The 25,087-nt window shown below is 30.4% G+C and overlaps 3 protein-coding genes across 7 annotated transcripts in view; 2 read left to right on the top strand and 1 right to left on the bottom strand.

The window, feature by feature from the left end:
- The first annotated feature begins 2,743 nt into the window (after positions 1 to 2,743).
- LOC132745732 (asialoglycoprotein receptor 2-like) lies at positions 2,744 to 10,486 on the top strand. Its single transcript, XM_060734695.1, has 4 exons — positions 2,744 to 3,041; positions 8,940 to 9,100; positions 9,460 to 9,587; positions 9,972 to 10,486. The coding sequence occupies exons 1-4, from the start codon at positions 2,951 to 2,953 to the stop codon at positions 10,159 to 10,161; spliced, it is 570 nt and encodes a 189-aa protein (XP_060590678.1). The 5' UTR covers positions 2,744 to 2,950; the 3' UTR covers positions 10,162 to 10,486.
- Positions 10,487 to 11,273: 787 nt separating this feature from the next.
- On the top strand, positions 11,274 to 21,634 carry LOC132745733 (adhesion G protein-coupled receptor L2-like). The gene is made up of 16 exons (XM_060734696.1): positions 11,274 to 11,401; positions 11,585 to 11,685; positions 12,078 to 12,263; positions 12,500 to 12,683; positions 12,836 to 12,952; positions 13,306 to 13,493; positions 13,875 to 13,933; positions 14,205 to 14,325; positions 15,553 to 15,728; positions 17,409 to 17,511; positions 18,043 to 18,196; positions 18,556 to 18,622; positions 18,953 to 19,019; positions 19,534 to 19,628; positions 20,401 to 20,569; positions 21,129 to 21,634. Exons 1-16 carry the CDS (start codon positions 11,377 to 11,379, stop codon positions 21,327 to 21,329), a joined length of 2,013 nt encoding a protein of 670 aa, XP_060590679.1. The 5' UTR covers positions 11,274 to 11,376; the 3' UTR covers positions 21,330 to 21,634.
- Positions 21,635 to 23,841: 2,207 nt separating this feature from the next.
- The window catches only part of LOC132745738 (dynein axonemal intermediate chain 4-like), a 28,970-nt gene continuing 27,724 nt past the window's right edge, over positions 23,842 to 25,087 (bottom strand). For 3 of the 5 annotated variants that reach the window (XM_060734704.1, XM_060734707.1, XM_060734705.1), the window contains 2 exons: positions 24,616 to 24,784; positions 23,842 to 23,978 (listed from right to left, as the gene is read on the bottom strand). In XM_060734704.1, coding sequence (XP_060590687.1) covers positions 24,626 to 24,784 — 159 coding nt within the window. In that variant the 3' untranslated portion in view covers positions 23,842 to 23,978; positions 24,616 to 24,625. The remainder of the gene's footprint in view (positions 23,979 to 24,615; positions 24,785 to 25,087) is intronic. The other 2 variants (XM_060734706.1, XM_060734708.1) reach the window with 1 other exon arrangement.

Genomic DNA, 25,087 nt, shown 5'->3' on the forward strand with positions numbered 1-25,087 from the left:
GTTGTATATGTATAAGTTTTTAAATCATGTGATAGATGAGAATGAAATACGTTCATGTATTTACAGTATGCCCGCAATAGTCATCACAAAGTATTCCATTTAATAAAAAGTGATACATGGATCTTCTCTTTATTTTTTTTTATTACCTTTTAAACAGTTTGCAATACAAATAATACTTCCCAGTTTTAATCCGCACACAACCGGCAACACTTTGAGATAAACATTTATATCCGTTTTGTATGATTTTCGTGCGCACAATGCATTTTCATCATAATGAAAAGCAATCATTTTTACGATACATTCAAAGGAAATATACTGAATACAGAAATTAATTTTGTGCAACATGCCTCCTGGAAAGTCAACAAAGTTTTAGATTATTTAAAAATATGTATATTTAAAGTAAGAATAATATGTAAACAGTCATTGTAAAGCCTTGAACGTTTAACCCCATAAATTTTAGGAAAAAAATAAAAAAAAACATATTGATGGAATAACAAAAATGCACGTCGTAATCAGCCGGCATAGATCTTGGTCTGCAGTGGTCGCATGGATAGTCTCTGTCGGCGCCAGCAAGGCTAATGGTTGATATACAAATTAAAACTGAATGTAATTTTAATCCAGTTTCTATAAACGGGATTATAGTTACTTAAAGGCCCATTATGCCATCAAACATGCTATCATAAACCTTTTAATGATCTGGTGTCTTGTCACAGTTTCAAAAAAAAATTATTAGTGATATTCATGAACTCTCTCCTGCTACATTTGCTATGTTGGCAATTGGTATAATTATAATGTATAAGTGTTTTGTATGGAAGTAAAAATACTACTTTGCTTATATTTTATGACATATTACTTCACATATTTCTGCTTTAAGGTACTGACTTCGGGTCTTATGGTGACTTTTCTGCATGCTTTTTTGGTGAAAGAAGATCGAGCCCATAGTGGTAAGGAGCAAAGGATTGACTAAAGAGGCCACCTGCTGCATAAATGGCGTAATTTTAACAAGGTTAGCTTTTAAAAAAGCTAGTAGCGACTCGCTTCGTAATTTTTTTCAAGGGGTGTGTTTAAATGTAAAAATGACAGTTCTGTTAGCTGAAGAGACTTCAGCGAACACCAAAATAAAAGTGAAGTCAACACTGGCCCGGTGCCCGATGGCCAGTGTATATAAGTTCAGGCCTGTGTAAATTTAAGAAAATTTTGTTAATTATTTCGTAGAATAAATTCAAAACTTGAATTCGGGCCAGTAAATTCAAAATCTTAAACTCATTGACTGAAAGTGACATATAAAGTTCTCTCAGTTTAACCAAGATGAGTATGAGTATATATGAAGGTGCATGTAAACAGATTGAATGAAGAACCTATGTCTATGCACATTTACTATATGGCCTGTTGACCTTGACCACAAAATGTTAGATAGGTAGATTTCATAAAGATGTCTCTTTATACAAAATTAAGTTGTAATACATGTATGTTATTTAGTATTGGAATGAGAGGCACAAGTCCTAAAGTAAACACAAGTTGTCAATCAATTCAGCCAGAAAAGCCGGGATCCTATTAAAAAATATAGGGATCCCGGAAATTGACCAGTCTAAGAAGATGTTTTTCAGATAAGCCTGGATCCTATTAAAACATATAGGGATCCCGGGAATTGACCAGTTCAAGAATATAGTTTTCAGAAAAGCCGGGATCGTATTAAAATGTAAATAGATCTCACGGATTGGCCAGTTCAAGTATATAGTTTTCAGAAAAGCTGGGATCGTTTTAAAACATATAGGGATCCCGGGATTCGACAAATTCAAGAAAATAGTCTTTGATTTTTCCAATTAATTAGGCATATAATTATAAGTATTGTGATTTCCGCATTTTAAGTTTGTTAATAAATAGCTCTAAATATATCTATATTATAAGTTAAATTAATTTAACGTTCATTATATACAATAAATAATTAACGTTTAATGGCCTTTCATTACGACAACAATCAACACAAATATAGTTCATTAGGTTTTTCCTCCATATTTTATACGATCCCGGATCCCGGGCGTCCCGGATCCCGGCCAGTAAATACATACACTAAATACCGGAAAGGATAAAATGACCGGAAAAAAAGGAAAAATAAAAAATGCACAGAACCAGATGTACACTTATGTTAATTAACCAAACGAAAACTTACTACAGAGAAAACAGGTGAAATCGCTAAATCAGAGGTCAGTGTAAATATGATTTATTGAAAAGAATTCATAAAGACAAACATTTTAATCATCAATATATCTTTGCGCTCAAAACAATACTTGCTGATTTTTAAAAATGGCGTGAAAATTGAAGGTTTTTTGACGCTATGTAAGATTAAATTTGATTGGCTAAATAATTTTGGATCCTAGCCCTGATAGATAAATTTTGTAGAAAGCTGGAAGCCAAGCTTCGATTAAATTTTTGGATAGCTTCGGAGTTTTAGGTTGTTTCTTAGTAAAATCCTACCGTAATACCGGCTCGCCGTGGCGAGCCGGCATAAAGTGATAATGTGTGTGCATGTAAAGCTGATATATTACAACAAAACAATTATTTAAAGAAAAAACGAAAATATTTCAAAACATTATAAAAGTGTCATAAATTATGGTTTAAGTATAATGTGAAAATAACGGCCGGGGCGTGCCCATTTTCTATTTTACATGTTTTACCGCGTATGAAAATCAATTTACATGTCCATACAAAAATAAACTACACCGTACAGCTGCCGGTGTATGAAACCGCGACTCGATTACTAAGTACACGGTCCAATAATCAGATTGTAAACATGTGACGGAATAAACAAGACGTATAATTTTATACATATATTTATACATTCATCGACATAACTTATCGACCATATTTACTTCTATAACGAAAAGTGGATTATGTTAAAGTGACTGCATCCTATGTGATAAACACAAATCTTATATTTTAAAAATTCTGGATGTTTTTAGATGTTTTTAGATTAAGCATGTTAAAATATTCACATATTTTGAGGATACTTAGTTTGTTATTGATCAGTCACTGTCTAAGCGGTAAGCTACGTTTATCTTCTTAAAAAATATGTTTCAAATTATGATATTTTATGTTACAGTAATTATATGTATCAGGTAGTAACTCACACCTTAATTTAAAGGTTGTTCACCTTTATCTAATTCAAATCAAACGTTTTAAAGTTTGTCTTACATTAATACATATATAAATATATTATGAGTTATATTTTTACAAATGTAATATCATTATATATAACGTATACTTCTTGTCCTTTGCTCCGTTTTCATATATTTTTAAAACTCACCTAGAATGACAACTTCATTAAACATATGAAAAGGTAAAAAGACTTGAATAATGCGAAACATGCAACAGACTGCACATATTCTAACAATCGATTGAAATATCATTTGTATAATATACATTCTAAATCAAAATATTGTCAGTGGTCTAGCTCTTTCTTGCTTTGTTTAAAAAACCATTTGTTCATAATCACAATCCTCTGAAAAACCTTCTTTTGAAAGCCTTCTTCTTTTAAAGTGAAATTGTCTATTATGGTAGGTCTGTAATACAATAAATGATTATGTTGATAGAATTGAGTATCAGACATAACAACAAACCATTACATAATTATATGTATGTTGTTGACAGGTGTTAGATACGTCATCCGATATAACACATATGTATATAGCAGATAATAAAATGTTGTAGAACATATTATTATTATTATTCATATAGATGTATACTTAATTATTTAGAACTTTAATATTAATATTTTTTCAAGAATTTCTGAATTTCTATTGTTATTTATCAATATATGAAATACTTTTGGAAAATGTGTCCATTGTAGGCCAACCCGCTTTCAATGTATATTAAATTAAATTTTACTTTGTTATATATCATTATAATTATGTTGCTATTTATGTTCTGTTTTTCTTCTCTTTCTTTTATTATCTTTCAGGGAGTTTCAATTTAATAATACTTTTGTTAAGTCATGCAGCGCTGTTACTTCGTGCATTTAAATTCAAGATATAATACATAAAAATAATGTTCTTTTATTTTTTTCCCGGTAAATCTTATGATTCAATATGAAGTTTGCAGACAAATACCGGCATAATACTTTCAGATAAAATATATGATTTTTATAGAATGGGGTTTAATATCAAATTGAAATAAAAATCATTTTATTATCCATATATCAATTTAATAGTTTGTGTTTTACCCAACCCGTAACACTTCATTTAACTGTGTGTTTTTTTATGGATTTTATATGTGTTATCAGTATTGCTTAAATAAAAAATTATTGTTTTATAGCTACTCTTAAAAAGCTAATGTAAACATGTCAAAACAACTGAGTAGGATTTAACCACAGCTTAAAGACACATAAAGCTTAAGCAAAAAAATGTTTTTTCTTCTTAGAAGGAAACAAACTTTGCTTTAAGTTTGTAATATAAAATTTTTTTTTATTTTGATTTCCCAGAAAAATGGTTTTTTCATTCCCATGATATTACTATATCAAACATATCTTTTTTAAAGTTTCGAACAAACTGTCAAAATTTCCAAACCCAAAGGGTCTTTTTTTGGAATGGAAAACTTTGGGAAATGTTTTCAAAAAAATACTTAATCTGGAGGGTCTTTTTAAAAACGGTTTGACAGCTTCGGTTATAACCTTTTTGAAGTTTAACCAAAAATTTTTTATAAGTGACGTAATTTTTCGTGACTAAGCCCCCATATATTTCCGCAGCATAGCAAAAAATTTTTTTAATTTAAATAGGGAAAATAAAATCGATTATAAAAGAGTTATTTTATAGGCAAAATCTTATTAATGTATACGATTTAAAATTTAGCGTTACTTTTTTTAAAATATTTGATATTAATAAATACGGAAGAGCATTAGTGGCAGGTGTATGTTTTTTATTAACTCGAAATTTCGAGTTACTAACTCGAAATTTCGACTAACTTACCCGAAATTTCGACATACTCATCTTGAAACTTCGATTTACTGACTCGAAATTTCGAGTTACTTACTTGAAACTTCGAGTTAATTAACTCGAAATTTCGGCTTACTAACCCGAAATTTCGACTTATTAACTCGAAAACTCGACATATTAATTCGAAATTTCGAGTGATTAATCTCGAAGTTTCGACTTCATAACTCGAAATTTCGACTTAGTAACTCAAAATTTTGACTTGGTAACTCGAAACTTCGACTTATTAACATTACTAGAAAGTTATGAGTTACCAAGGGTTAAGATAATATAATATATAGTAGGGAGTGTGGGTGAACGATGGAGATGGAGAAACAGGTGTTAAAGTTAAACTTAACTACGTAATGGCATGTATACGCCCGACCTAAAAAAACACAAGGCTTCCTTTAATTTTTACGTTCAGGCGTTCTTCAGACGTTGTATTGTATCCCACATGTTCGAACAAATCGTTTCACTAATCCTATTCTTCTCATCACTATGAATAAAACGATCCTAAGTTACTAAGTTTCGAGTTAGTTAGTCGAAATTTCGAGTTAGTAAGTCGAAATTTCGAGATAAGCAAGTCGAAATTTCGAGTTAATAAAACACATACACCTGGCACTTATGCTCTTCCGTAAATAAAGGCAAACGGGTTTATATTCTTATATTTAAATTCCTCATATTAAAAAGTATATATCCTACGTAGCATTGAAATATCATTTATGTTTACACTAGAATATTGTAAGTTTTGTTGTTGTTTTTGTTTGCTACTGTTGTTTTGGTGGGGGTTCGGGGGTTTTTTTTTTTTTTTTACATTTTTATATAGATGGAAGTATATAACAACTTTGTATTACTCAGAAAATCACTGTTTAAAATAAAGGGAACATTAATTTAAATTAAACAAATCCTTTTCCGGAGATAAAATCCCATTCATCAAATTAGATATTACTCAAAACGTAGGTGGTAGTTATATTTCTACGCATACGTCTTTCCTACGTATATAATAAATTCATAATTTCATATCATATACAAATGTGCACAGAAACCGACAGGTGGTTGACATGGTGTGATAAAGTTATTTATAATTATGTTATAAATATATACAAAACATCAAGCCTTCAGCAAAATGCGTGTGTAATAAGTAATATGTGTTATATTATAAGTTTAATTTCCTCTGTTCATCTACGTATGTTGAGTGTACTATATAATTATGTTGTTTAGTCTAACGTGAGAATGTTTTGGGTAAAGACGTATTTGGAGGTGGTTTATATTGTTATCCTAAAATGATGTCAATGTTTGTCTAACATTTTTTTCTAAAATACCGTTTTGCTTTGATAGATAATTAGATTTTTTATCAAAAGTTATAATTTTATATATTAATTGGTATATCATGCTATATAATAATGAGTTTTAGTAACTGAAACCACAGACAAGTTATATTGTAATGTAATATAACTGTTTGCCATTGGTATATTGTAAATGATTTATTGCCATTGTTATATTGTACATGATTTATTGCCATTGGTATATTGTACATGATTTATTGCCATTGTTATATTGTACATGATTTATTGCCATTGTTATATTGTACATGATTTATTGCCATTGGTATATTGTACATGATTTATTGCCATTGGTATACTGTACATGATTTATTGCCATCGGTATACTGTACATGATTTATTGCCATCGGTATATTGAACGTATGCCAGTATATTATACATAAATGATTGCCATGGGTAACTTTTGCCATTTGTAAAGTGTACATGGATGAGTGCCTTTTATATATCGTACATGAATTATTGCCATGGGTTATGAATATATCTTTTGCGGTTATTATAAAAAATATCAAACGTGAATAATTCCCAGGTTTTTTGTCTAAATGATTTATGGTCTTGTAATTTGGGGTTAATATTTTAAAATTCCCAAGAGTTATCCTTTCTGCAAAAAAAGGTTATAAAATCGTACTAATGATTGCTTGTAATTTTACTAAATGATTCCATTGGTAATTTTACATAAATGATTGCCTTTTGGTATTTGTAATAAAGATTCCCATGGGAAATATTATTTAAGTTTTTGATCAAAACTTAAAAATCGAAATATTTAAATGCTTTCTCATTGGTGAGCCTGTAACTCAGTAGATAAAAAAGGTTTTAATTTCCCGCAATCCATTTTCAGCTCAGATCTGATAAGCCCCTTTAATTGATAAGTAGTTCCGCCCAAAGTATAAAATTGAAAAGACACAAACATGATCTTACATGCACCAGGATGCATTTTTTTATCAGTACTACAATGTTTTCTAAATAAAAGTTTATTTTCAAATAAAGTACAAGTACAGATAAACTGATTTGATACTATGTAAATAAAGGATTTATATTTTATTATTAGTTTATAAATAGTATGAAGATATCAAATTTGGTTACTACATCAGGCAAAACTTAGGCGGAGAAATCTTATTGATCCAATCTGAGTTGTTTTTTGATCTAATGTAAATAGATACACATGGCGTGAAGCAAAATCACTATAGCAGATATCCATTGATTTTCCAGGATATTTAAATAAATGATATATTATTGCGTAGATAATTATGTATTAAAACTCGAAAGCAATCATACTATTGTATTGTTATAACTAAAAATATTTTGAGCACTGGTTATCGAAAGAAAATAACACTTAAATAAAAGAATAGCTTAACTGAATGTAATAGACAAAATAACACCATCAAACTGTTTAACAATTGTCAAATGATTAAATGCAATTGGCCAAAAATTATCAAATATTTTCATACACATTTCACAGCAAAAAAGAGAAAAGAAATATAATCTACGAAAACATGATGAATCGAATTTAAGAGATCAGAAACATAAATTTGTTTATCTGTGATATTTTGATTATTATAAATTATTGAAGGCCTCTTCAACGTTATATTGTTATATTGTTGTTATTGTTGTTGTTGTTGTTGATGATGATGATGATGATGATGATGATGATGATGATGATGATGATGATGATGATGATGATTATGATGATGATGACACATCATTTTATGCAACACATTCCTTTTACAAAAATACTTATTTTTACAATGTTTTAACTTACAAATTGTCTCTTAAAAATTCGAGAAATACCCTTTTTTTCTTTCAAACTACGACTGGATGGTTTGACTCTAAAAAAGATTATGTGACCAAGCGAAGAAATAGGCCTGAAAATTGTTTGATACCTCAAGAAAAGAAAATGAATTTCTATTTATTCACTTTATAAATTAGGTAAAAAATAAAGAACAAAATATACTAGTAAAATATCAGGTATTTGAACACCAGGCATTTTCAATGTTAAGTTTATACTTAAAGACTGTGTCATATCCAATTTAAATCAAGCCAATTATTAATCAATATCTAATTGCAATCAAGCCATTCATCAACATCTAATTGCAATCAAGCCATCCGTTAATCAATATCTAATTGCAATCAAGCCATCCACAAATCAATATCTAATTGCAATCAAGCCATCCACAAATCGATATCTAATTGCAATCAAACCATCCACAAATCAATATCTAATTGCAATCAAGCCATCCATTAATCAATATCTAATTGCAATCAAGCCATCCGCAAATCAATATCTAATTGCAATCAAGCCATCCACAAATCAATATCTAATTGCAATCAAGCCATCCATTAATCAATATCTAATTGCAATCAAGCCATTCACAAATCAATATCTTATTGCAATTAAGCCATTCATTAATCAATATCTAATTGCAATTAAGCCATCCACAAATCAATATCTAATTGCAATCAAGCCATTCATTGATCAATATGTAATTGCAATCAAGCCATTCAATAATCAATATCTAATTGCAATCATGCCATTCATTGATCAATATGTAATTGCAATCAAGCCATTCATTAATCAATATCTAATTGCAATCAAGCCATTCATTAATCAATACTTCTTTTTATTTGACTATTTTAGTATCTGCCGACGGATATGGTTGTGAGTTACAATGGCAGCAGCTTCACAGATCATGTGTTCATTTTATAACAGACAGACCTGGTCTAAATTGGCAGGAGGCTCGAGATCATTGCAAAAATATAACATCTGACCTTTTGAGCATTGACAGCAGGCAGGAAAATGTAAGTTTTCTAGTTAATTATTTTCAAGATACTAGCCAAAAGTAAGACATGCGATCGTGTATTGTTTTATTGCCTTTTTTACAAATATCATAGTCTGTTAAGGCATGATTTGAGCTTGACACAGAGTTGTAAATTTCCTACACTCCACTTAGGAAGTATTTGATTTCGGATCTAAAAGCATACTTCCTGTACATAATTGCATATACTTCTGTAATCTATAAGTGTATCAATTTTGTGATCTTAAATTTGTATGTTTTTTTTTCTCTCAACGGCCGCAAAATGTGAGTCAATAATATTGTATTTCATGTATTATGTAAGTTTACCACATGAAAATAAATGGCTTTGCATTTTTGTTGCAGAAACAGATCAAAGAGTTAGTGAAATATTATGTTGAAAACTTTGGCTTCCTAGAATGGTGGATTGGTATACGACAGGTCAATGGAACCTGGCAATGGGTCGATGGCGAAGAAGAATACGCAAAAATTCCGTAAGTTGTTACTAGCTACTCCTTTCACTGACATAACCTAGCTGTAATTAATCAAATTGTAATACATGTACTCTAAATTAAATTTATTGGAGTTTCATCAGAAACATAGAACTAGCAGTACCTCAATTTTATCGTTGCTTTTGAAGTCTTTGAACGACGATCATTAGCTTTAAGTATTGATTTGCGAAAAGAGGACATAAAGCCGGTGGCTAGGGGCCAGGAACGAAGTAGGCTTCATATCACTTGGCAGTATCGCCCGTTTACGGTCATTCAAAGTTAACAAGCCTGCAACATTTTCAGTTATTGCTGTTTGGACATTCTTTATGGATTTTTTTTCTCCTACTTCAAAGATTTCAATTCGAATTTATTTTTTTTTTAACCTAGGCCATGGGCGCCAGCATCAGATAGCTATTCTGACTCAAGAGAAGACAGTAACGTCTTAAGTGATGATAAATGTGCGGTTATTGACGATAAAGGAAAACTCAGAGAAAAGTCGTGCATCAGAGAAAAAAGACCTTTTATTTGTGAAAAACTCCCAAGTAGGTTAAAGGGTCTAAATTCACAAAGTTTGTAAAAGAAACAACTTATAATTTCTTATTTAATTAAAAGGCACATTATGCCTCAGAAATCCACATTTTTTATTCTTAAAAATGTTAAAAATGTGTTGAATAGTGGACTCAGAGCATGTTAATATTTTACAATTCAAGAAAATAGCGCTGAATATGCAGTAATGTGTCATAAAGGTAGCAACACGTAAACAAAATAGTATTTTTCTTCCATACAAAATACTAATTCAATATATTTATACCAATTGCCAACAGAGCATAAGGATTAAAAGATGGCTCATCTATACGGCAAATAAGAATTTTTTTAAACTGTAACAAGGTACCAAAAATAAAATGTTTTGAGAAATAAGAAATGATATTTTTTTAGGCAAATGGCCCTTTAGAATAAAGATTACTCATGATTGAAAGTATAAAAATGATTATTTACTACACTTATATTACAAACTGACAACTAGGGCCTTTAAGATGAGAAATTCCTATCTCTTTCATTAAATTTTTTATTATTTTTATGTTTTTTTAAAAAAACGTTCGGAAAATTTTTGATAAAAAATTTTCTTTCTAAAATTGAAATTAAGAATATTTTGTTTTTTCTTGAAAATTTTCCCCGTGTTAAAAAAGATACAACTGATTTAAAAAAGGGGGGCAAAGGAAAAACCAATTTTGGGGAAAAACCAAAATGAATGATATGTAAAGGCATCCTCCAACGCAACCAAAAAATAAACCAGAAATGAAGTCCCAAAAGATTCTAAGAAACAACTACAAAATGTAAGCAGATGCCCTTTGGGGGTAACAGATTTTATTTCTAAAAAACTAAGAAAAGACGTCTAACCCTTTTGTACATGAAATTTAAACTTCTAAAAAATCCCCCGTTGCTTTTTTGGGTTTTTAAAAGGGAAAAAGTATTAAATATTAAATTTAAAAGTTTTATTTTGTTTTCAATCCTAAAAAATTACATAAGGCATCGGAATGGAAGAGACTCATTGCATAGCAAACAGTGCCGACTATAATAAGACGGGGAACGGTAAAATTAGTAAAATTTACAGGAAAAGTGTTAAAGGACACGGATCATTTTTGTGTCCTCTTTATATAATGCTTTTTTTTTATATAACATAATAATTAATCTTACAATTGTGTTTTAGGGTTGTTATAGCGTCAATTATGAAAGTACATGCCCTCCTGTGAACGCATTTGGAATATCATGGCCTCGTACAGAACCAGGAAGAATGGCTAAAGTTGCATGCGGCAAAGGTGATTGTTTTATAGCACCTTTCTTTGTTTTACGTATAACACCTTTTAAACTCTCAGAAATTCAACAAGATGATAACAAAATATCGTTTAAGGCAGTAGTAACCATATTATGAAAATTTTTATTCGCTACAAGTTCTTCCTTGATATTGTACATTTCAAATAATATTTCTTAATTCTATACAGGCCATGCCAAATGGAAATGTAACAAGAAACCAACATGTTGGAAAGAAGAACCAGACATAAAACACTGTACATCTGAGAGTATACAAGAGCTAACTTCACAGGTAGCATTGCCAATGATATTAAAATTGTATGACCATCTTTAAAGAATCCCAGAATACAAAGTACAGTAGTACGTTAAACGTCCATTCTCCATACAATTAAGTTAAAATGATATTAATTTTATGATGTATAAGCAGAAACTAACTCACATATAAACTTCATTTTGCATAATATACCGCTAGATATATAAGAGAGCGTGCCCATCTTTCAATTTGCACAAAAACTGCATCATCATTCTAGGGGACATTTCAAAATAAGGCATACCTAGTGCAAACAGTGCAGATCATGAGCAGACGGCGCGGATGTGCCTGCTAATCTTGATCTACAATTGTTGCATCGGTAGATTCAGTTGCCACTAGCAAGCTAAGGCTAATATAAATATTTTCTATCAAAGGCTGATGAATTCTTAGCCGACCCAGAAGATTCTGAAAAAGCAATGACATTTACTGGTAATTTAGCAGCAATGGTAAACGAATCAGAGGAAATGTCAGAACAAGATGTCTACCAGACGACAAAATTAATGAACGCTGCTTCAAATGCTAAACCAAAGAATTCGAAGGAAGCAAAAGGCATAATTAAGGTATATCATCATGAATAGCTTTGAAAAGAATATTAAATTTAAGACAAACTGATGAGGAAGGTGTTTCTTGTGATATTAAATATAAGAATTTAAAGTTTAGCCAAAAAAATACCCATAAATTTCGTATCATAATAATTGAAAGTAAATGTTTGTAGACTCTGTAATAGACTCTGTAATATTTAATATTTTTGTGACTTATCATACTTTTTACATTGAAGAATTAATATTTATACTAGAATGTTGCTAAGTGTGGAAGCGGGTTGGTTAGAAATGATAAGGATAAAACATGGTCCAAGATGAGCAAGGAAAGTCAGCGAACTATAGCCTCATCTCTACTGAACTCGATGGAAGCTGTTACCAATAAACTAATGAAAGCATTCGATAAACCTACAGTGGAGAATATCGTTGAAGACAATATGGGTACTTATTCTTCAATTCATTGATCGTGTGTTTGTGATTAATGTTGCGGTTGCATCAATTTCGAATGCATTAAGTAACTGTAGAACGTTTTATACGTGAAGCAAAACATTAACCTTTCCTTCGAAGACCTTTATTTGTTTCTGTTATTACAGAAATCGAGTTACAAGTTATAAATGTAACTGCCATACCTGGAAGCGAAGGTCCCATGTTTCATGGTGAATCCAACAGTTTTACAATACCTTCGGACATTCTGAAACAATTCAACACAGGTAAATGTACATGTATTATATTTCTAAATAAATTGTTTGATTGTTTTCAAATTAACAACTCAAGTATATGACAAGGGTCTGTCCTTTTTCAATTGAAAAAATGGGGAAAAAGTTATTTGTATTTGCATATTTGTTCTAATGATGATCAGAATATTTCAACTTCTAAATAAATTTATATAACTTCGTAAGAACAGTGTCAGGAATCGTTTAACGAAACCAACAAAAATGTAACGAAATCAATTTGAACACTGTGATACATTTGATATAAAGTATGCAAAAATTATGATTACTTGGAGTTTTAACAATGATACTGATATATCTATGTCTAATTATCATATACTTATCACCTTAAGGAGATTTAGCACGATTGGTGTTCATAAACTACAATAATGTTGGACCTCTGTTAAGTCCGGTTGATGACGAAGCAGACGATAAATCAGAACGCCGTGTAATGAGTCAAGTGCTAAGTGCATCTCTTGATGAGGAGCTTGGAGACAAGACACTGGAAAAACCTGTTACATTTTCATTGAAAATCAAACATGTGAGCTATACAAAATTTGTAAAATTCATACTTGTTAAAAGATTCTTTTGTAAGGTTGTTTGTCACGATTTTGATGATATCGGTTTTAACTTTTATAAAATTATCGTTTAATAACATCCTGTTTATAAAGATCTTGTTTCAAAGGGAAGACATAATTATTTTGAAAAGTTGTCGGTTGAGCTATTCTGTAAACAGTCATATATTTTATAACTGCTTGAAAGCAATAAATCCTGTCCTGTAATAATGTATTAAACATCGGTAATGTTTTAAACTTTGTATTTCATTTATATATCAACGAATATTTATAAGTGCGTTAAAATTGAAGAAAAGTTGTCAAATAAATCAATACGTTTTCAAAAGTATGTCTTTCATCTTTTTCAGCAAACTCCAAACCAAGATATGATTGATCAGTTATGTTCATTTTGGAATTTCAGTCTTGGGTAAGTGAAAAAAATAAAAAGATTTCTTATGTCATTGCAGTAAAAGCAGCAACAAATATAATAACCTCCTAAAAGGGAAACGAATATATAATATAACATTATCTATGATTTATAACAATATATTGTTATCATTATCTTAATAGAATACCTGATTAACGACTTAAACGGCAATATTGAAAATTTTGCGGCTGGTTTGATTGAGCCTGAAGTCATACAATTACAATCAAAACATACGACAAGTTTTTTCAAGACGGTATCTTACCTTTTTCAGGTTCTCGGGAGCATGGTCTCAGGAAGGCTGCTCTCTGAAAGAAAAGAACAACACGCATGTCACGTGCCAATGTAACCATTTAACCAATTTTGCTGTCTTAATGGATGTCCATAGTACTAAGGTTGTTATCAGTTTAAAGTTTGTAATAGAAAGTAAGAATATGAACAAAATTTGCTCCGAATTCAAGATAGAATTATAACATTAAACATGTATTCTGATATACGTGCATTGACAGGCTAAAATATCTTGATAAATGTTTTATTATTTCTATATTAAGTAAACATTTTCTATTATTATTCACCCTGAATAAATAACAATTAAACGTTGACTTAAAGTAAAGTGTTATGAGCATGAATATTTCCTAATTCAACAATTAAAGATGCAAATTATTGTCAGTCCACCTCAACCTAATGTTTCTCTACGTCAGTAGATACTCCTTTACTGTTATTATGTACAGCTGGCTGTTGATTTAAAGTAACACAAGTCTGGGTATTATTTATAACATCCATGCAAACGACCTTACTAAATTATATAAAACATTCAAATCAAGCATTGACTGAATAACTTTCACACTAATGTGTTGCATCTTCAAGTACTGATTTTGATTTATTCTGAGATAAGTTTTTTCATATCAATCTATTGATAATTTTAATGAATTTTTACCCAAAATTTTTTTATCAAGAAAAGCACAAATGCCTTTCCGTTACTTTTTATATTTAACGATAATCTTAAAAAGCAAGATGGATGTGTAAGATTGCAAAGGCATGCTTGCAAAATGAAAATTAATACAAGTACAAGTACAAAAAAATCTTACCAACAACTCATGTCCAACATTTAAGTTGTTCAACGCAAAAGGAATAGTTAAAGCAACAATTAGTGATGAAAAATTTTTGCTCTAATTTACACTAAAAACCTTATTGCTTACAAAAGGTAAGTCCGATAGAATCTAATTTTGTCTTGATTTCTTTTTTAGATAGAGGCACCTTTCCACACCTTGTTTAATCCTTTGTTGTATAATTATTCCTCGTTTGCTTTTTTCTTACTGGGTAAATTTCGTTTGCCCAGGTATTTTAATTATTTTTGTTTTACATTTTTTGTTTATTTCCCCGTTACTTATGATGTTAATAGTAGTTTAAATAAAATTTCAAATCCATCGGTGTCATAAACACGTTTTTCCCGCTTCTTTATTTACTTTGTATTTTCGGGGGTTGAAAATAGAAAATAAAAGGGTTTTTAATTTTATTATTTTATTATTATAAATTTTTTATTATTATTATAATTTTCGTAGATTAAAAAATAAAAGAATTGTTAGTGATATAGATTTTTGATTCTTTGATTGAAAATAAAGTACAAATGTATGTATTTATTTTACTATGTGTTGGTATTTGATTGCTTCATATGGTATGGCTTTATATGTATTAGCATACGTTGTATACGTGGCAGTAGAAGTAGTTACGGACACGCCGAGGGTAACGAATATTACGGCCAAAGTGGAAGTTATACTGGATCTACAGCAGGTTCACGGTAAACTATGCTTCTCCTGTTTCCCTCTGTGATAAATTATTGTATCAACCTATTTGTTAACTTTACAAAATGTTTGGTCATTTCGACTTTAGATTCAAAATTCAAAATGGTGCGCTTGTTTACCAAAGCAAAAAAAATCTAAATAGTAAATAGTTTTTAATCAAGCTGACTTCAGTTCAAGATATTCATATTAAGGAGATCGAATTATTAGTACCAGAACAGAAAAGCCTGCAACTTGTTATAATACGACAGTTTAATGAAACGTGTAAATGCAGTCCTAGTCATATGATCAATGTATATTCTTTTTATAACAACCATTTAACGGATGATTTCTCATAACGGCCAGTAGCCTTAGGACGAATATATTTCAATATTTTTTATGATTGTAACACATTACTAAGATAGCTTGCAGTATAGTTCATATCATTATATTTTTTTTATTTTATGCTTTTCAGTGGATTACTGATTTATCCGTAAAAATTATATTTGATAATTTCACAGTGAAAATTATCAAAATATAATTTCACTTTTTTCAATGACGAAACTACTTTTTTAAGATTTTCCCCATGTGGTACCTCAATTTTATTTTTACTGACAATTCTGACAATGTCAGGCTGTTAAAAGAAATAGCAAAGCTGAAATAGATAAATAACTTAAATGTCAAAAGTAATAAAGAGAGAAAACTTACTTCTATTTATTCAAATTCCAACCACCAAATTTTCGTCTCTAAATTTTTTTGTTTCGTTTTTACAGTCTGAAAAATACATTCCTTCCCCATGCAAAACTGCTCTTGATGACATTTGGGCATATTAAAGTATCCTACGAGCAATAACTGCCGTATGCTTTATGAAAAATTGAAAAGCATTGACAGCCATTACTCGTAGAATAAGTAAAAAAAAAACCAGCGTTCCTTTGCAAGCTTCCAAGTTTTCCATTTTCCTAGCTCCTTTTCTGAATGTTTTCACATCTGTCATCACTTATTTTTTGTCTGTTACAATCCTCAAATAAGTTTTCTTTCTTTTAAAAAGGTGTATGACTAACAAATCCAAATTATATCCCTCTGAATCTTACACAATTATTTTCCTCCCATGAAATACACAACTTTAAAAAATGGCTGCCGCTTACATTTTACAAAGCCAGGTCTAATATAAATTCGCAATAAGTAACAGAAATATGGATGGATGGTTGGACTTTTTCTCCTACAAGAATTGTTTGTTTTTATTATTAAAACAAGCAATCATTCATATTTTTTTAATAAAATGAATAAATATCACCGTCATTTAACCTTGATTGACGGACTTATTTTTCAGCTCAAGACTTCTTGTTTTTAATGAGAAATTCCGTCTAAATGGGGCTCTCAATGGGGGAAACAGATTTTAATATTAACGTTAAAATTATGGAAATTTCGTTTTAACTTGTTTTTAAGCATAAAATAAAAAGAAAATTTGTCTGTTTGTTGTGTAAGATGTAATATTATTTCATCTCGTGAACTTTAAAAACAGTATTCTCACTCGTGGCTACGCCACTCGTGAGAATACTGTTTTTAAAGCCCAGTCGATGAAATAAAATTTCATCTTACACACAAACAAACAAATATCCTCTATGTATTATAAATAATATGTTTAACATAAACTGCCTGATACATTAAGGTTTGCTTTATAATGACACGTTATTTTTCAGTTCTGCCCAAGGAGAAAGAAATTCTATCCACAAAAATCTTGCTTTCTGTTTGTTTATTGCTGAATTACTATTCATTTCCGGGATAGACAGGACAGACAATATGGTATAATAAATATAAACTGTTCATTTGTAGTTTATTTTTATGTGATGTTGTTAAACTCGTTATTTGTCTTTTATTCAATTTGGAACATATATGATTTCTAATGCTTTTTAAACAATCCCCGTGATAACTAAGATATAAGGGACAAAATCAGGATTAAAAAAAATACTCTAATGTTTTCCATCGCTTATCCTCATTTTTTTAATATGATAAAATTGGGCTTGAAAAAGAATGTTTTCTAATTCTAAGATTAAGTACAAGATATGGGCATTTTATACTAAGTCAAAATATTGATTTTGATCCTAAAAACCGATCCTTATTTTGATCTGATTATTTTAGTATTTTAATTGTTTTTCCTCAATATCCAAAATAGGATTGTTTCTTTGCGAATCAGTCATCTTTTACATATTGTTAATGTACCATTTATGAAAGCCAAATACAATCAATTTAAGTTTCATAAAGCAATGAATCGTGATCGTTTGATGCTGATTAACGAACCTTCATTCAGCCTGTACCTTCTTTTAAATATTTCAGGTTGCATGTGCTATAATAGCAGGATTTCTACACTACTTCTTCTTGTCCAGCTTCACATGGATGTTTGTAGAAGGAATCCAAATACTGTTTATGTTGGTACAAGTCTTCGACGCTGCCAAATCGAGGCTCAGATATTATTATGCCATTGGCTACGGTATGAATAACTCAGATGTTATAAAACGACCTAAAGTCATTGCACCAAGCTTGATATCCTTTTTCATTACTGTAATAATCATTATAATAATAATAGAAATAACTTTATTTTAAGAGATATAGCATCGTAAAAATGCAAATTTAAATGTGGACTCAGGAACACTAAAAAAACGTATACAATAAGCCATTTTGAAAAACAAAACAAATAATTTGATTTATGTCACATTCATTCTTTGACCATTACTTTTAATTTCATTTAACGAAACTTGACATACATCAACAATATGTATTTTCAAACCAACATATTAATTTCCTACACACGTAAAATTTATTACCATGTTTTTATATATGCTTTTTCAGGTGCCCCATTACTAGTGGTTGGCATATCAGCTTTAGTTTATTATGAAGGTTACGGAACAGAAAGATAGTGAGTTCAAAAAATTATACAATATGCAAATACAGAACATCTTAGTATATTTTTCTCAATGTTGACTTTCTTGGATATTATGGCTCATCTCAAGGCATGCAGATTAGAAGATAAACCTTCTATTGCTATTTGGACCCGCTATTCGGTATTTTATTGGTGTTCCCATTTTAACTATCGTATGAAAAGTAAATTTCATATGGGTAAGTTGCAGAATCAATCTAAAATAATGGCATTTCAATGGCACCAATGATGTATTACTATAAAACTATTTATATCGGTAAAGAAATAAAAATGTTGTTAACATGACAAATTGTTGTCCTTTTCCTACAGTTGTTGGTTGACTACAGACAGAATGTTTATTTGGAGTTTTGCTGGTCCTGTTGCATTTATTTTATTGGTAAGAAAAACATATATTTGAATGTATTTTCAATGTGACAAGAATCGTGAATAATTTTTGTTTCCTTCTCTATCTCTTTTTTATATGAGGCGAGACTTATTTGTCCCGTTCTTCACTTCAGTGTTGTTATATTTTTCTGGTCCTTTGGGATCATTGAATCCAGTACTATTGAGTGTTGTTGAGAATTGAGTACCGCTCAAGCCGGTGCTAGGGGGCGTGAGGGATGCTGCATTTTTTCAATATCCCTCATGTGCGGACTCAATCAAACAGAGTCTGCAATTTTCATGTAATTTTGCTGTTTTTAATGCTTCCAATGGATTACTTTTTCCAGATACTGATATTACATTTAATTATAGCTCTGTGATTTGAGTAAATTAAGGTCAAGGCGTATATGTATGGTACTCATAACTGCTAGAAAGGTTATACATTGTATTATTAATTTGCAATTTTTGTGGACACAAAGTCCTAAATAAGATGAACAATATGTTCAAAGTATTTTGTGTTTATTCAACAGGTGAATCTAGTGGTCCTTATTTACGCTATGTCTACTGTATGTAAGCATTCCGAATACGTGTTTGACAAAGATAAATCAATGTTTGGAAGTTTTAAGTAAGTACAAAACCTTCTTACATCATGTATACATGTATACAAAATTACAATTGTGCAAATAACCTGAAAAAATGTTTACAAGAGCAACGCAAATCTTCTCCGGATGGTATTTTCAGTCCAGTTAATATACATGTATATGTACTGTTATTGTTTTCGCTTTGATTTGTTGGAATTTTTTAACCATTTTATTTTCTTCAATCTAATCATCTTCCCTGTCTTGTTTCGGTGTCATATATGACCTAAACTGTGTTAGTGCGCTGTAAAACCAAAAGAAATCGTCAATCTAACACGATGACATATATACCACAATGTGTAGACAGTATAATCATCTGTTTATCATACTTCACATTTCTCTTTAATAACTAAAGTACAACTTCAACCTAATCCAAAGTGGATCAATGTCCTAATTAAGTAGATAATAGGTTAAAGACATCATATCGGCTCAATAACTGAAGTACCAGTTGACCTAAAACCTATTTGCTTTGACGTTATATGATGGTCTTATTGAGAAGATGACCTCTGTCTTTCCGGCGGTCTTGTTGCCTCATCATGCAATAAAAAGTGAAGAAAATAAATATCTAAATATCTCATTCGGCCCAAATTTAATATTGCTATGGCGGTAGGCCAAAGCTACAAGATGATGGCTTTGGGTCACTTTGACAACGTATAGGTCACTATTACTTTACGGTTTAACGTACATGCATGCTTTTTTGAAAGTATAGGATTTTATTTAAGTTTGATGGAAATGTAAATATGATGACATGTTTTATAGAGCATGGATACAAGGAGCGTTGGCGATGGAAGTTCTGCTGGGACTTACTTGGGTGTTTGGATATTTCTATATCAGTGAAGGAGCTATACCAGTTGCATACTTCTTTACAATTTTCAACAGTCTTCAAGGCCTATTCATTTTCATATTCCACTGTATATTAAATAAAAAGGTAACTTATTTAAATTACATTTCCTTTAACAATTATTGTTATTACAATACTAACATATCACTATCAAACTAAGGGATGCATATAGTTTTGAGTTGACACGTTGGTGCCCAAAATGCATAGCTGTATTTGCTTACAAAAGCAAATATAATATATTGTGTGGCTGCCTTAGAAAGTTTCCCATTCTTCATCTCAGTATTGGTATGCATATTATTTTTGTGTTTCGGCTTCATTGATTCTAATTATTTTTAAATGATTTTTAAGGATTGTACACCGCTATAAGCCGGTGCTGGGGTGGGGTGAGAGATGTTGCTCTTAACATTATCTCTCGTAAACAGAATTAACAAAACCAAATCTGCAATGTTTTCTATTGAGGGGTCTCCTCTCCCCAGAATGAACATGCCTAGAAAACGTTCAAAAGCTAAGATAACGCTATATATGATCAAAATAGAACAATATCAATACTGCTTTGTTGCTAAATTTGTTCTTTTAACACCAAAGTTGCAAAACAGTACTAAGTTCATCATGTTTTAAAAGAATGCATTTTTCTTCTTAATTACAGGTTCGTATTGAATACTCGCGCTTTCTTGATATTCCAAGAAGATATTCTTTAGGTTGGACCAACTCTTCTAAAGGGACAAATCCGGGAGCATCAGATCATCGGAAGAATACAATCCCAATTAATGGGACAAGAGAGCAACCCGAATGCATTGATTTGGAAAAAGACAGACGACCTTCGACCAGGTCGACTACATCTGCGTAGAAAATGTTATTCAAGTTTTTGTGTGCATGGTTATTTTAAGTTGAACATAATTATGTACAAGGACTAGCAAGGGCTTTTATTGTTGTGAATTCAACTATCACCGGTGAAATGTGTTTTGTTTATGGTGCTATTTATATCATTTTATTCTGTTATTATTTACGAGTTTTGACATAATATATGACTTTGGTATTTCATTCATGACGCATTGTGCCAAATCATGCGTTTTGCCATAAACAGGGTCATAAAGACCCTTAGTGTATATAATACATGTACATGTATAAAAAAATTGAATCTCAAAGAGAAGTTTAATTACAATTAAGTCTGTAAAAAGGCTGAAGTTTTAAGTCTTTTGATAAGACTATTTGTGAACTTCAAATATCTCAAATAATTCAATATTTTAAAATTTCTTTGAATATTATTGTTTTCTGATGAGATCATATCTTCTCATATTAATTCATTTAATTTTTAAAGAGTTGTTATTATAATTTACTCTCTGCAATGTACTGTGTTCATTAATTCTATTTTCTATGTTAGTAAAAGCTTCAGTGATTAAATTGTAAATGCAATATAGTATTAAATGTGTGTATTTTACAAAACTATACGATGTTCTTTGTCAGTTTATTCACTCCCGGTTTACACGTTTTTAGTGGGCTTCCTTTATTAACAAATCAGTCCTGCCAGCTATAGACTACAATACTAGTATAATGCTCCAGGTCCTCTTGAGAATGTATATACTCTAAAACAGAAACCATGATCATTTTGCTCACTGCCATCATTAATTCAAGCTAAAACTCAGGAACTTATATCATTACTGAAGAAGCATGCAGTACAATTTACAATTTATTCTTAACTCCAATGGACTGTCTTATCAACCAATCAGCAAACTGTCCTTGACTTTTTGTAACCGAAACTCCTCAATCAGTTCTTCCAGAGGAGTAACTTGCACATCGATGTGAACTAAATTGACAATGTGTTAACAGAACCACTGCATCCTTTATTGTAATCTATAAAGATCAATGTGTATGGGTTACTGCGAGCACAAGCACCCGTTACTTCCGATTACTGTATGATTTACTGCAAGCTTATCTTATAATTTAACTTTTATCATTTCTGGTGAGCGCAGGAAGTACAGTACAATCTTTGCATAGCAACACTCATTTAGAGACAATGATTCTGATTGTTAATTTTGAGGTGTTGCCCAATAGAGATGTTATACCTATTGAGAAGTATTTGCTGGGGAATAACCTGATGTTGTATTGTTAGACTGTAGATCTATGCTTTTATCAACCGACAAAGAAGAAAGACCAAAAACAGTCTGGTCTAATTACCAGTCTAAATCTGGATTTCTTTTCTTTAAAAAAATCAAGAACAAAAAAATGAGATGTCATTACCTTTTTTTTTATTATTTTTTGAATGCCATATCACAGAACAGGATCAATAAATATGAATATTATAATTATAATATAAAAAAACTGTGTTCACATGAGATTTTTGTATGAATATTAACATGCAGCAGTATATAATTTATAAATGAAAAATCACTTATATATACATGGAAATGTTTCTTAAAACAATAACAAAAACAGTGAGCAGTTGCAAAAAAATATTAAGTGTTCTCAGCACAGAAAAAAAAGAGGAAAGAATATATGATAGATTAAGGAACAAAGCTTCATGTTTCTTTGGGAAAATGTTTTGTGATCTTGTAAGGTTTTTACAGCTGTATGCATCCAGATGAGCCAAAATATTTCTAGAAAAACAAACTTGAGAAAAATGAAATTTTTTAGAAAAGTTAAATTATTCAAGAATCCAGTATTAATTTACATGTTGTATGTGATTAATGACTGATATTGCAGCATTGATCATCATATTTCTGCTTCATGACTTACACAGAAAGGGCTATTTTTGCTTACTATGTCCTCTATGTGGATTGTGTCATTTGCAATGTGTAAATAACTATCTTTGTTCACTTCACAACATAATAATTCTGCATACATTTTCAAAAATTTCATGCAAATTAGCACAAATCTGGAGGCTTGCTGCTTTAAAAGTTAAAATTCCAATCTCCAAGTATAGAGAGGGGAAAAAAGAACTCAAATTTTGTACAGCAAACAGCATATCATTGAAATTATCCAGCAATTCAGTAACATTTGAGAACACTACACTATCATTTGCAAAATTTAGTGTTAAAGTTCTTTAGTAATCCTTAGCAATTCCTCTTTGATATTCAGTTCACCATTGTAATATTCAAAGTAACACATTGTTATTAATCTATGTATCACAAGCTCCAAAATTAACAATTCACTTTTAATATATGTTGAAATGCTCTTCTACTATTTGATCAGTCTCTACATCATCACATGGGCCACACAAAAAAGTGTGTTATTTTTCTTTGTTATCAACACTGATCAGGTTAGCTGATAGTAGTCAACAATTGACAGTTTTTGTACAATAGTCAGAAAAGTTCCACAACATCGAAAAAAATTGTATATCTAAGATGTAGCGTTTTATAAAAGTCATTTAGTCCATATCTGGTGGTAAATCATCTTCAAGCTGAGTTTCCTCCCTTTCCACTTTGTCTGGTTCCGTAGGTGACTGGTTCTGTAACTGAGATGCTAGACTGGTATTGATTATTTTCATCAAACAATCAGCCTGGAAAATAAATATACAAACCAGTCAAAAACAAACTGATGTACAGTGATTCATTTTTGTCAGTGTAAGATGAAAAATTTTAATACAGGCATTTTTGGCTGTACATTTTTTTGTAATTGTTTTATCTGTCATTTTGAGAACTTTAACACATTTACAACTATCTTTAATAAATTTATAGACCTGATTGATCATCTAATTTTTCTAAGTTAAGCGGTCTTTAAAAATTTACAGTTATCATTTAACAAAAGATGAAACAAAGAGAACAATCAAAAATAAATTAAAGTTCTTTATTAATATCAGGACAGGAAAAAAACATAACTTTCCAACTTTTTGGCAGTACTAAAGATGCAAGTGGATGAAGAGAAACATGAAAATATGAACAGAAATTTCTGAGTTGAAAAGTATAGAAAAAACCAACAATATGAAGTTAATCCCGTAAGTTACAAAGATGATAGGAGTAAAAATACTATTTTCAAGTAAAAATATTGATGGCAAGTAACAATATTTCACTCAAACATTTCTATCTCCCTTCAACTGATCCTAAATAGTCATCAATCAACTTTGAAACAATTATAACACCTAACAACTGTAATATAAACAGTTATATAACAGCCTAACAGCTCCAACATTATCTTACCACGAACAGTTTACTCCCCAATCAAATCATTTATTTCTTGGAGATTTATATTTATCCTTTTTTCACCCTTTTCACCTTCTAATTCTACATCTATTACATCTATGTCTTTACCAAGATCATTCTTATCCTCGGAAGCTGAATGTTTGATCACTTCAAGAAGCCTGTCACGCTAAAATTCATTATTTACTCTCATATAGCTTTCATATCAACAATCATCAATCTCCCTTCTCAATTTTCCTAAACTTTCCAAATCATATGTCTCCCCTTTTACAATCACCCTATTATATCAAAACCTTCTCTCCTCTTAGCAATCTTTCTAAAATCATAATTTCCAAATTATCTGTATTCTTTTTTTTCATTCCCCTTTCAAAAATCATCTGGATTCTCTCCCCTTTACAATCTATCTAAAGGTTTCAAATTTTTTGTCTACCCTTATTCAATCTCTCTTTAATATCATCTGATTATCTCCCCT

The sequence above is a fragment of the Ruditapes philippinarum genome, unplaced genomic scaffold (assembly GCF_026571515.1).
Source record: "Ruditapes philippinarum isolate M1 unplaced genomic scaffold, ASM2657151v2 ctg1383_1_1_1_1, whole genome shotgun sequence".
Classification (NCBI taxonomy): Eukaryota; Metazoa; Mollusca; class Bivalvia; order Venerida; family Veneridae; genus Ruditapes; species Ruditapes philippinarum.

Excerpts from the sequence above, each read along its gene's own strand:
- LOC132745733 (XM_060734696.1), top strand. The coding sequence starts at position 11,377 with ATGGCTAAAGTTGCATGCGGCAAAG. Across the intron at positions 13,934-14,204 it reads TTTTGGAATTTCAGTCTTGG|GTTCTCGGGAGCATGGTCTC; the intron begins GTAAGTGAAAAA and ends TACCTTTTTCAG. Across the intron at positions 20,570-21,128 it reads ACTGTATATTAAATAAAAAG|GTTCGTATTGAATACTCGCG; the intron begins GTAACTTATTTA and ends TCTTAATTACAG.
- LOC132745732 (XM_060734695.1), top strand. The coding sequence starts at position 2,951 with ATGTTTTTAGATGTTTTTAGATTAAGCATGTTAAAATATTCACATATT. Across the intron at positions 3,042-8,939 it reads GATCAGTCACTGTCTAAGCG|TATCTGCCGACGGATATGGT; the intron begins GTAAGCTACGTT and ends TGACTATTTTAG. Across the intron at positions 9,101-9,459 it reads TTGACAGCAGGCAGGAAAAT|AAACAGATCAAAGAGTTAGT; the intron begins GTAAGTTTTCTA and ends TTTTTGTTGCAG.